The 13,086-nt window shown below is 40.0% G+C and overlaps 1 protein-coding gene across 2 annotated transcripts in view; it reads left to right on the plus strand.

The window, feature by feature from the left end:
- The window catches only part of LOC109228732, a 5,734-nt gene extending 1,571 nt beyond the window's left edge, over positions 1–4,163 (plus strand). The window contains exons 2-6 of one of the 2 annotated variants that reach the window (XM_019393914.1): positions 590–742; positions 845–922; positions 2,480–2,632; positions 2,736–2,840; positions 3,873–4,163. In XM_019393914.1, coding sequence (XP_019249459.1) covers positions 590–742; positions 845–922; positions 2,480–2,632; positions 2,736–2,840; positions 3,873–3,920 — 537 coding nt within the window. In that variant the 3' untranslated portion in view covers positions 3,921–4,163. The remainder of the gene's footprint in view (positions 1–589; positions 743–844; positions 923–2,479; positions 2,633–2,735; positions 2,841–3,872) is intronic. The other variant, XM_019393915.1, reaches the window with a different exon arrangement.

Here is a 13,086-nt window from a genome sequence, read left to right on the forward strand (position 1 = left end):
GGGGGGGGGGGGGGGTTGTTGTCAAAGGCGTGCTTAAAGCGCACTTAAGCCCTGAAGCGAGGCTCAAAACATGTTGAGCGCTTCGCCTCGCTTTGTGTGCGCTTTAGTATTTCATCAAGGCTCTAAGGCATACTTTTCCTTGTCAATGAGTGTAATCCTGTAAAAGCGACATTAAACAATTGATATTTTATTTTTTCGTAATTTTTTTCCAATTTCTTTGTCCGTATATGTGTTATTCATGCTTATAATTATTAGTGTTGGACTACATATACATATTTTTACTTTTTCTCCAGTTGCGCCTTTTTCCATTAAAGCCCACGTTTTATTTGCGCTTTTCACCTTCGATAACACTGGGGGGGGGGGGGGGGGGGTCGAGGAATAGAATCATAAGGAATTTCTTATGTTGTCCGCTTTAACATTACTAAGTTCATATCACTGTGGTCAAGTTTCCAATGTGATTAAACCATGAAGTTATAAGCTCAAAACCATTATAGTTAATATTGACTTAGCCAAGCTACCTTCATACTGGCTGTTCAAGTTGTTGCATTGCCTCATAAATTGAATTTGTAAACATTTTGAAATATTGCAGGGGAATGAGAATGATGGTGGTAAAAATGGTTTGAGTGGTCAAAGCAATACCACAGATACTGTAAATGTTGGCAGCAATGAATTATCTCAGCGGAAAGAGTCTTTAAGTACCGAAAACCAGCAAGAAAATGGTGATGGCTCCACAGCATTAGAGGTTAGTTTTCTGCAGCTTCTATATGCTTGGTCAGATACCTTATAAATCTGCAGTAGTGGAGGAGATTATCTCAGTGGTAGCTAACTTGTATTCTTTCTTTAGCACAACTCCTTGAATGAAGTCAATGTCAGCAATGCTATTCTTGAAATAGCAAAAGAGAATGCCGAGGGTGCATGTCTGGTGAGGCTTTTGGTCTGGTATTTCTTCATAGAAAGTTTGTTCCTTGAAAATATACTTCTAGGTTGTCTTCCTTATTTATGTTGCACTTCTACAACAACAACAACAACAATAAACCCAGTGAAATCCCACGAGTGGGGTCTGGGGAGGTAGTGTGTATCCAGACCTTACCCCTACCCTGGGGAGGTAGAGAGGTTGTTTCCAATTTATGTTGCACTTATCAGATGAATAATTTTTGAACTACCACTTTGTTGTGAGCATCTCTTCCGGTAACTCAGTGTATCCAGTGTTAATATTTTTAGGAACATGTTGTTTAACTAATATTTTTAAAAAACTTCTAATATAAGATTTCTGTGGATTAGAGAAGCTCATCACAAAAAAGTAGTCAATCCTAGACAAGATTGTGGAGGTAGGTGACCCGTGAGTGTGATGTGATAAAGTGGTTAAGTTCCAAACCTGGTTAGCAGTCCACAAGGGAATAGGCCTTCTATAAATATAAGTTAGACCTGTAGGCCGTCGATGATAGATAGCTCATCAGAAAAAAAGGAGACAATTCTAGATAAGATTTTGGAGTTAGGTGGCCGGTGATATGGTTCTGAGAGAGAGGGTTGCTTCTTGGACCTGGTTAGCTATCCACAAATCCAATTCACAACCCCATTTTCCCACCACTCAAGACTTGGCCCGTTTCGCGGACGAAGCATGCCCATCAACAAATTTTAAAGGCTGTATCTGAATATTTGAGTACTCAAAAAATGCTGAGGACGATGATGATACTGAAAATGTTGATTAGTATTTCAGGGAGGCGAATGAAGGGTGTCAAGATTAAACCTTCTTGTGAAATTTTTCGCGGAGGATGGTGCATTGAGAGAGTGCTACCACAAGAACAGTGATATTGCGGAATTTGGTTGTCTTGTGTGTTGTGGGGTGGGTAAGAAAGGCTGGAGGAAGAGGTTCAAGGATAGTGTGGCTCTTGTTCAGCATTCAAATGCTAAACCAACACGAACAAAAGGCGGACACATAGGGCTATGGTCAAGTCATTTGTGCAATTCTTGGATGGGACATTAATAGGCTTCCGTCCATTGTTTTATCTGCAGGTTATAAGCTTTATGAATCTTCTGATAAATCGTGAAGGCTCTAAAATACCCCTAGAGGAGGATAAGGCTAAGCGGAGCGAAAAGGGTTTTCATGAGATAGGAAAAATGAAAACTATTTTCCCCACATGATGTTTGTCAATAAGTGATTGTCTGATAATTCAGGTTATTTGCTGATATGCAATTGAGGTTTAATTGGACATAGTCATCACCAATTGGGATTACGGCATAATTGTTGTTATTATAGCTACATAAGGTCTTGTAGAGTATAAGTGTGACTAGAGAACCCCTAATTTGTTTTTATATGCATTGGAATAAAATGTGCCTGGATGTCAGATCATTTTCATAAAGAGTCTTTGGTGGTTTTTTTTCTTTTTTTTTGGGGGGGGGGGGGGGGGTTGGCGTGCATAATTTTCAAGTTATCGCGTACCTCATAAAATGAATCTGCAAGCATTTCGAAATATTGCAGGGGAATGAGAATGATGGTGGTATAAACGATTTGAGTGGTCAAAGCAAAACCATAGATGCTGTAAATGTTGGCAGCAATGAACTATCTCAGCAAAAAGAGTCTTTCAGTACTGAAAACCAGCAAGAAATTGGTGGTCGTTCCACAGCATTAGGGGTTAGTTTTCTGCAGCTTCTATATACTTGGTCAGATACCTTACAAATTTGACAGTATTAGAGGAATTTATGTCAGTGGCAGCTGATGTGTATTTTGTCTTTAGCACAATCCTCCGATTGAAGCCAGTGCTAATCGAAGCTTGGAAGATGTTAGCATTGGTATTCCCGAAACAGCAAAAAAGAATGCCGAGGGTGCATCCAATTGTCTGGTAAGGCTTTTGGTCTGGTATTTCTTCATAGAAAGTTTGTTCCTTGAAAATTTACTTGTGGGTTGTTGCCTTATTTATGTTGCGTTTCTGAGATGAATAATTTGTGAACTACCACTTCTGTTTTGTGTATCTCTTGCAGAAACTCAATATATCCACGTTTTAATATCGATAAACATGTACTTTAACTAATAAAAAAAATACTAATATTAAGTTAGATTAGTAGATGGGTAGCTCATCACAAAAAAGGAGTCAATCCTTGTCGGGATTGTGGAGGTAGGCATAGCTGTGAGAGAATCAGAGAGAAGGTTGCTTCTCGAACCTGGTTAGCTGTCCACAAACGATAGGCCTAAAAGTCTTTGAATACCACGATTTACAATTTTCTGTTGTCCGCACCCACTCTGCGCTTTATGAAGACATTCTAAAGTTATCAAACAAAAGAAGTTAGGGGTCATTTGGTTACCAGGATGGGATAGACAACGATATCCCATATGATTAACTATCTCACCTTCTATAGGAGATAGTTAATCCAACCAGAAGGTAGTTAATCCAACCATTACAAAATGGTTCCCGGGACTAATTAATTCCCATAACCAAACGCAGGATAAAATAATCACAAATTTTATTCTGGGATTGTTATCCCTTATCCCACCAACCAAACTACCCCTTAAAATATAAAACCTTCACATGGTTATAAATCACACGTCACTCTCTTTTACCGATTCTACCAGGAGGAATTGCAGTCATTATTTATACAAAGGGTAAGGGATACAAAATTATAAACGACTGCAGGTAAATATGAAACTTATCTCACATAGTTCACTTGTCCTACTTATATATGTGGAAATGGATGAATCAGTCGCCATCGGCGAAGAGAATAGTGCTTTTTGGTACGGAGTTCTCACTTCCTGAGGTTTGTATTCTCCTAGTTTTATCATTGCTAGTTCCCTCTTACTCTCTTAGACTTATAACAAATTCATATATATTCCATTTCATTGCTTTTGATCTGAAACATGGATAATTTATGTCATACAGGAACCGTTGCAAGAGGATAGGATTGTTGCAGATGGACAAAGTATTTAAAATGGATGATGTTTCTAAAGAGACAACAATCATTAGTGACAACAATTGGTGGCCATATTATTCAAGAACTTTGAGAATGCAAGCTGAAATGGTTTACATGTTTTATAGAGATGTTTGTTAGATGAATGAGGAACAATTTTAACTTTAGGTTAGTGATCTAGGTGAACCAGTTTGTCTAAGAAGACATTACTGTTAATCAGATGATACCTTAGTGATTTCTCTTTATTAAAGTGCAGCTCTGTACACAAGGTATCCCGCATTTATGTAGGATCCAGGAAAGGGTCGTACCCCAAGGGATGTGACGTAGACAGCCTACCCTAATGTAAGCATTAGTGGCTGTTTCCACGGCTCGAATCCGTGGCCTATACGTCACATGGAGACAACTTTACTGTGTCTCCAAGGCTCCCATTAGTGATTTCTCTTTTTTGTGGAACTGAAATTAAGAATATGTCCTCATGCCTTGCTGCTGAGGGATTCGTCTCCCATGTTCAATGGTAGCAGTATTCTGATGGATCAATCAATCAATTGCCCTTCAATCCCAAAGTGTTGGGCTCGGTCTTATAAACGATCTTTAATTTTCCTTCCCACTCGATTTCAAACATCGAAATGGCCCACTTAAACTTGTACCAGTTTGCAGAGCCGATATGAACTCTTGAATTTTTCATTTGAACACCTCTACTTGAATTTTTCTTACTCCCTACTCCTTCCTTTTCTTCACTCATGTTCCCTCCGCCCCCTCCTCCTCCTTAATTATCGGCCCCCTATCTCTCCCCCCCCCCCCCCCCCCCTCCCAAACCAACTCCCAGCTCCCTCCATTTCTCCTCTTCTTCCTTTCCCCTCTCTTACCCTTTTATTCCAAATCAAGTCCATAATCAAAATTTTGATAAATCACACTCCAAAGCTCCATATTCAACTACCATATCTACTATTCTTCAATTTTTAACTATCAATCACACTTCAAAGCTCCATAATAGAGAAAGGCTAAATACATCGACAACCCCTTAAAGTTGTTTCATTTTTCACTTAGACACTTTATCTCAAGTTTGTTTCATTTGAACACTTTAACGAGGTCTTTACCGTGTCATTTAAACACAATATACTGACATGGCAAAATAAGTGTTTCTCACATTTTTCAAGCGCGTGGAGTCATCCAAAAAAATAAACTCACATACTTATTGCCGGAAATGAACACCTTCTGCGGAAAAAATTTCTGGCCAACTTCTCTTTTCTTCTCCACATGATATGGGCTCACCAAATTCAGAATACTTCTTTTTTCTTTTGTCGGATTCCCGATCAACCAGTCCACCGTTTCTTGCGTGCCTGTGTGGCTTTCTTCCCCAAAGCCATGTTGTTTCACAGGGACAAAATTAGATTAAACTTAGTTCTTCTAAATCAAACAAAAGTAAGATTCTTCTCAAATCTAAAAGCTATCTGTATTTCTTCTTAAAATTTGAAGAAACAAAAATTTACAACCAGATCTCAATTTATCATGCTCCACTTCCACCAAAACCTAATCTAGATTGGCCGCGGAACATTTAGCCTTAATAAAAAAGAACTGGGCAAAATAGATCACTAACTGATTCACTTATGGCAAAATTTGGCCCATAATGGACGGAGCCTCCATGGCCGTATATCAAGTTCGCCGTTTTTTTTTGGGAGATTCATGGCATTTGAGACGATTAAATGATCTCAGCTTTTGCAAGCTTTTGGAAATGACATGGGAAAGAATTTTGATAGAATAGNGAAGTTTGGTTCCTTCTTGAATGAGGCGACAGACAAAACTCGTGGTTTCATGTAAAAAAGTACTGAAGGTAAAGCCATATATTGTGGTCTACACTAAGGAACGTGACGAAGAAGAAGAAAGTGTAGGTTCTTCGTATCATGTCACTGTACAAGGCGAGAATGGTGTTCCGTCTTCAATGGAGGATAATGCAGAATTGGAGGATGTTTCACCGTGTTATCACATATCCTTCAACGATGGGGACCCTAAAGAAGATGAAGATGCGAAAGATGCTCCACCTGAACTTGAAGAAGGAGTGAAGACGACAGTTGATGCCTTAAAAGAAGTTAACCTTGGCACCAATGAGGAACCAAGACCCACCTACCTAAGTGCTTTACTGGAAGTTGATGAAGAAAGCACTTATATTGAGTTACTCAAGGAGTTCAGGGATGTCTTTGTTTTGAGTTACAAAGAGATGCCTGGCTTGGACCCGAAAGTAGCAGTCCATCACCTTGCAATCAAAAATAGTGCTCGTCCTGTTAAGCAAGCTCAAAGGCGCTTTAGGCCGGACTTGGTTCCCCTAATTGAAACTGAAGTTAACAAACTCATTGAAGCTGGATTTATCCGGGAAGTTAAATACCCAACATGGGTTTCAAGTATTGTCCCTGTAAGGAATAAGAATGGCCAGATTCGAGTATGCGTTGACTTCAAGGACCTCAATAATGCATGTCCCAAAGATGAATTCCCGCTTCCTATTCCAGAGCTGATGATCGATGCTACTACTGGTTACGAGGCGATGTCTTTCATGGACGGTTCGTCAGGCTATAACCAAATTCGCATGGTACCAAAAGATGAAGAGCTTACTGCGTTTCGCACCCCCAAGGGTATTTATTGCTACAAGGTAATGCCTTTTGGCTTGAAGAATGCTGGTGCTACTTACCAAAGGGCTATGCAGAATATTTTCGACGATCTTCTCGACAAGAATGTCGAATGCTATGTTGACGACTTGGTGGTGAAATCAAGAGAGAAGGGCGACCACATGAAAGACTTGAGGATGGTATTTGAATTGCTCCGGAGGTACCAACTTAGGATGAATCCGTTGAAATGTGCCTTTGGAGTTACTTCTGGAAAGTTCCTTGGTTTCATTGTCCGACATCGAGGGATCGAAATTGATCAAGCCAAAGTGGATGCCATTTTGAAAATGCCTGAGCCTCGAGATATCCATGAATTGAAAAGTCTGCAAGGAAAGCTAGCATACCTTAGAAGATTCATATCAAACCTGGCTGGGAGGTGCCAACCATTTAGTCACCTCATGAAGAAAGGCGTTCCTTTCAAGTGGGATCAAGCTTGTAGCAATTCCTTCGAAAGTATCACAACCTACTTGATGAAGCCTCCAGTTTTAGCAGCTCCTATACCAGGAAAGCCATTGATACTATACATTGCGGTGCAGGAAAGGTCTGTTGGAGCACTGTTGGCCCAAGAAAATAGTGAGGGGAAAGAAAACTCTCTTTACTACTTTAGCAGGATGATGACACCTAACGAGTTAAATTATTCGCCAATTGAAAAGTTGTATTTAGCGCTAGTCTTCTCAATTCAAAAGTTAAAGCACTATTTTCAAGCTCATGTTGTCCGTCTTGTTTCTAAAGCAAATCCCATCAAGTTCGTGATGTCAAAACCTTTTCTTAGTGATCGACTAGCGAGATGGTACCTCCAATTTCAACAATTCGAGATTTTGTACATCCCTCAAAAGGCTGTAAAAGGACAAGCATTGGCAGACTTCTTGGCAGATCATCCGATACCTGATGACTGGGAGCTAACTAATGAACTACCTGATGAGGACGCAATGGTCGTTGAAGTTCAACCTCCATGGAAGATGTACTTTGATGGTGCTGCGCATCGTGGGGAGCTGGGGCTGGCGTAGTATTTGTCACTCCCCAAGGTGAAGTCTTACCTTACTCCTTCACCTTGACACAACTCTGTTCCAACAATGTTGCTGAGTATCAAGCATTAATACTTGGGCTCGAAATGGCCGTTGATATGAAGAAATTGCAATTGCAAGTCTTTGGTGACTCCCAGTTAGTGGTCAATCAGCTTTTGGGTAGTTACGAGGTTAAGAAGCCTGAACTACGCCCATATCATGATTACGCTAAAAAGTTGATGGGGTGGCTCGGTGATGTGACTATTCAGCATGTGCCAAGGAAAGAAAATAAGAAAGCTGATGCCTTAGCTGCTCTAGCTTCATCATTAGCCCTGCCTGACCAAGCGCAAGTTACCGTATGCCAAAAATGGTTAGTACCGCCCCCAAATGAGGCTGAAGGTGAAGAAAACGAACTCAAGCATCTTGTTGCTGTTTCTGAAGTTGAGAAAGAAGAATGGCGACAACCCATTATCGACTACTTATGCTATGGGATACTTCCAGAAAATCCGAGGAGAAGGACTGAAATCCGTCGTCGTGCACCTCGCTTCCTTTACTACAAGGATACTCTATACAGAAGGTCGTTCGAGGGAGTACTCTTACGATGCCTAGGAGAAGAAGAAGCTCTCCAAGCTTTGCAAGAGGCGCATTCTGGGGTATATGGGTCACACCAGTCCGGACCAAAGCTCCACTTCCATATAAAGAGGATGGGATATTATTGGCCTACGATGGTAAAAGATTGCTTGGACTACGCTCAAAGATGCAAGGCTTGTCAATTCCATGCGAATTTTATTCATCAACCTCCTGAAGTGTTGCACCCGACTGTTGCATCCTGGCCATTTGACGCTTGAGGATTGGATGTTGTTGGACCACTGCCAAAGTCCTCTGGTGGGCACCTATACATATTGGTTGCAACTGACTACTTCTCAAAATGGGCTGAAGCTGTTGCTCTTAAAGAAGTAAAGAAGGAAAATGTCGCAAGTTTCATCCGAGTAAACATTATTTATCGATTTGGCATTCCTCGTTACATAATAACGGATAATGGAAAGCCATTCGACAATAGGCTGATGAACAAGATTTGTGATCTCTTTGGCTTCAAGCAACGTAACTCTTCGATGTACAATGCTGCCGCCAATGGTCTAGCGGAGGCATTCAACAAGACTCTATGCAACTTGTTAAAGAAAGTCGTCTCCAAATCCAAACGAGCTTGGAATAACCGTATGGAAGAAGCTCTATGGGCATATAGGACGACTCACCGCACGCCAACACAGGCGACTCCTTATTCACTTGTTTATGGAGTTGAAGTCGTCTTGCCACTTGAGCGTCAAATACCTTCGTTACGACTGGCTATTCAAGAAGGGGTCACTAATGAAGAAAATGCTCGACTTCGATTAGCAGAGTTGGAAGCTCTTGATGAAAAGAGATTGGAAGCTCAATAGAGTCTTGAATGTTATCAAGCTCGATTGTCTCGCGCCTTCAATAAAAGAGTTCGTCCGAGATCCTTTCAAGTAGGAGATCAAGTCCTTGCCGTACGAAGACCCATAATTACTTCCCATAAACCTGTAGGGAAGTTCACTTCAAAATGGGATGGGCCATATGTCGTACAAGAAGCTTATTCAAGTGGGGCTTACAAGCTGGTTGATGCAGATGGTATGAGAATCGGCCCTATCAACGGCAAGTTTTTGAAGAAGTATTATCCATGAAGTTGCAAGTCATGATGCTCCTCCACGTACGAGCCTAAACTGCAAGTCATGATGCTCCTCGACGTACGAGCCTAAAGTGCAAGTCATGATGCTCCTCGACGTACGAGCCTAAACTGCAAGTCATGATGCTCCTCGACGTACGAGCCTAAACTGCAAGTCATGACGCTCCTCGACATATGAGCCTAAACTGCAAGTCATGACGCTCCTTGACACACGAGCCTAAATCGCATGTTGCTACACTCCTGGCCCGCAAGAGTATAAACTGTGTACGCCCCCCCAAAAAAAACAAAAAAACGAAAAAAAAAGTCTGCTAGGTTGAAAATCTCGAAAGAGGCGGCCTAGGCAAAAGTTAGGACGTGAAAAAAAAAAGAGTCCGCTAGGTTGAAAACTTCGAAAGAGGCGGCCTAGACAAAAGTTAGGACATAAAAAAAATCACCCAGTCTGAACTACAGTATGACTTGATCCTCTTCACCGGGGTACGTAGGCAGCTTAGAGTTTCATTCTAAGTTCAGTCGCATAAGTTCAAAAGATACATATTGCCCCAATTGTTGTTCGAATGAAGTATGAAGGAACGCAAGATCAAGATGAAACGTCATCCTCCCGTTGAACTTTGATCTCATTTGATTTAAAGGGGGCAACCCTCCTTGGTAAATTGATATCTTCAATGGGCCGATTTTAGAAGGATGTCAAGTATTTGCATTGAAGTCCAGGGATTCTCTATGTCTTCAGGTTCGCCAAACCTTCAAGTTTGTTGGTCTCCAAGTCCGCCCTCTGCCTAAAAAAAAGGGGGAAGAGAAGCGAGGCGTCAAAAGGAAACACAAGTATAAGGAAATGGTTGCTTGGCGCAACGTTTCAAATTTAGTGAGATTTGAACCCCAAGATATTTGTGAGAATATGGCTTTTAAATTTCGATTTATGGCAAGTAAGACTTCTTCCGATCTCGAGGCTTCCATATCAAGATACAAAATATTTGGTGAAGTCGCGCAAATCTAAAATTGTCGGTGTATCAGAATTTAGTATTGACTTCGAAATAATATCTGAATGTATCCGTAAGGCATTAAATCTTGAATTTTGGATATGTTATATATTTATAAGTTAAGTTTCCAGTAGATCAAACGGTTCATGATTTCGACGTTCCTACTTCAAGATACAAAACTTTTGGCGAAGTCGCGCAAATATGAAATTTTTAACGTGGTGGAACCTAAAGTTGATTTCAAAATATTATCTGGGACGATTCTGAAGTTATTTGATTGAGAATTTTGGATATGTTCTAGATATTGAAGTCTAGTTTTCAAGAAATCAAACGGTTCGTAATTTCAATGTTCCTACACCAAGATATAATTTTTTTAGTGAGAATGCGCAAATCTGGAATTGATAGCGAGGTGCAATATAAAGTTGGTTTCAAAATATTATTTGGGACGATTCTGAAGTTGTTTGATTTAGAATTTTGGATATGCTCTAGATCTTGAAGTCTAGTTTTCTTGAAATCAAACGGTTTGCAATTTTGATATTTTTACACTGAGATATGAATTTTTTGGTGAGACTGTGCAAATCTGAAATTTTCAACGTGGTGGAATCTAAAGTTGGTTCCAAAATATTATCTGGGGCGATTCTGAAGGTGTTTGATTCTGAATTTTGGATATATTTAGATATTGAAGTCTAATTTTCAAAAAAATCAAATAGTTCATTATTGGGACTCTCCCACGACAAGATATGAATCTTTCATTACAAGCGTGTAAAGTAGAAAATTATGCAACTAAGATAAATGTCGGGTAATGTAAAGCAAAAGAGAAGTTGAAATATTTAAGCCCTCGAAGTCTCCAAGTTGAAGTCTTCAAGTGTATTCAAGTTGAAGTCCCCAAGTTCAAATCTTCAACTCCGTCGGTCTTCAAGTTGAAGTCTTCAAATTCGCTGATCTTCAAGTTGAAATATTTAGGCCCTCCAAGTCTCAAAGTTGAAGTCTTCAAGTCCATCGGTCTTCAAGTTGAAGTCTTCAAATTCGTTGATCTTCAAGTTGAAATATTTAGGCCCTTCAAGTCTCAAAGTTGAAGTCTTCAAGTCCGTCGGTCTTCAAGTTGAAATCTTCAAATTCGCTGATCTTCAAGTTGAAATATTTAGGCCCTCCAAGTCTCAAAGTTGAAGTCTTCAAGTCCGTCGATCTTCAAGTTGCAGTCTTCAAATTCGCCGATCTTCAAGTTGAAATATTTAGGCCCTCCAAGTCTCAAAGTTGAAGTCTTCAAGTTCGTCGGTCTTCAAGTTTCAGTCTTCAAATTCGTCGGTCTTAAAGTTGAATTGTTTAAGCCCTCCGAATCTTTGAGTTGAAGTCTGCAAAGTCCGCCAAATCTTCAAAGTTTTTCAAGTGTTCAAATTGATGTCATCTTCGAGTTGAAGCTTTATAACTTTCCAATCTTAAGGTGGACATATAAGTCCTTTTGCACCTTAAGTTGGCCTCTTCGCGGGTTTGTCCTTAAAAAGAACTATAACTTTCCAATCTTAAGGTGGACATATGAGTCCCTTTGCACCTTAAGTTGGCCTCGCCGATAGTCGAGCCATTTTGAGAGTAGTCTCTCCGGTAGTCGGGCCATTTTGAGAGTAATCTATCCAGGAATTGGGCTATTTTGAGAGTAATCTCTCCAAGAATTGGGCCATTTTGAGAGTAATCTCTCCGGTAATTGGGCCACATTGAGAGTAATCTCTCCAAGGATCGGGCCATTTTGAGAGTAGTCTCTCCGGTAATTGGGCCACTTTGAGAGAAATCTCTCCAAGAATTGGGCCACATTGAGAGTAATCTCTCCAAGAATTGGGCCACTTTGAGAGTAATCTCTCCAAGAATCGGGCCATGAAAGTAATCCCTCCAATAGTCGGGCAAGGATGAGTACTCATCCCCTCAGACCCCAAGATTGTCTTCTTCATGTATGGATCATCTTATTGGACAAGAACATATCTTTCTCGCTTGACCTACAAAAAAAAAAAAGACAACAAAACGAGAAAAGCACAAGAAAAGAAGAAGAAATTACTTGTGCGTTAATGCTTCCGAGTCTACAAAACTAGACTCAAGTGGCTTGCGAAGACTGCAAATTGATGCTCAATAAACACGAGTATATGGCTTTATATAGATTTTCGTAGATGGTTTGCTTTAGCCTATTCTCGATGTGGGATCAGTTAGGAGGCGGCAGAAATTGCAATTTGAGTTGAAATCGAATTGCAAATCGAGTTGAAATCGAATTGCAATTCTGAGTTGTAATCTGACGCCGACGGTTTAGCTACTCAACAACGAAACCTTCCATTCATTCTAATAGGCCAAATACACAACCAAGTACCAACTCCGTTGAATTTCCATCTTCGTTATTTTACTTTTTTATAAAGGAAAATCAACTAAAGTAGGAAACAAGAAAGGGTAGTTGAATCTGGTGTAATTGGATTCTATGTCATTTGGAATTTTAGACGGAAACTAAATTCTATCTTTTTTTTCAATTTCCAAGGAAGTGCTAGCATTTTTTTTTTTGCCTACTTGTCCTTTTAAGAGTTAATGGTCATCCAAGGTTTGGTCATTTAAGAATTTCAATTATATGAGATGACACCAAATAAGTGGTACACAATGTATTTGGACCAAGAAATGCATGGGATGCTACGTGGAATTTAAAGACTACGGTCCGATGGAAAATAAATGATGTCGTACCAATACTTCAAGCCTTGTCTTGTGTTCAATAAATCTACATTTTGACAAATCTTGAAGTAGGGAGCGTTTGTAGGCATATAAATTTTAAATTCATAAAAGAATTTGGACTATATTTTAAATTCAAGATATATTGGTCCAAATAAATATAT

Source organism: Nicotiana attenuata, chromosome 7, assembly GCF_001879085.1.
Source record: "Nicotiana attenuata strain UT chromosome 7, NIATTr2, whole genome shotgun sequence".
In the NCBI taxonomy this organism is placed as follows: Eukaryota; Viridiplantae; Streptophyta; class Magnoliopsida; order Solanales; family Solanaceae; genus Nicotiana; species Nicotiana attenuata.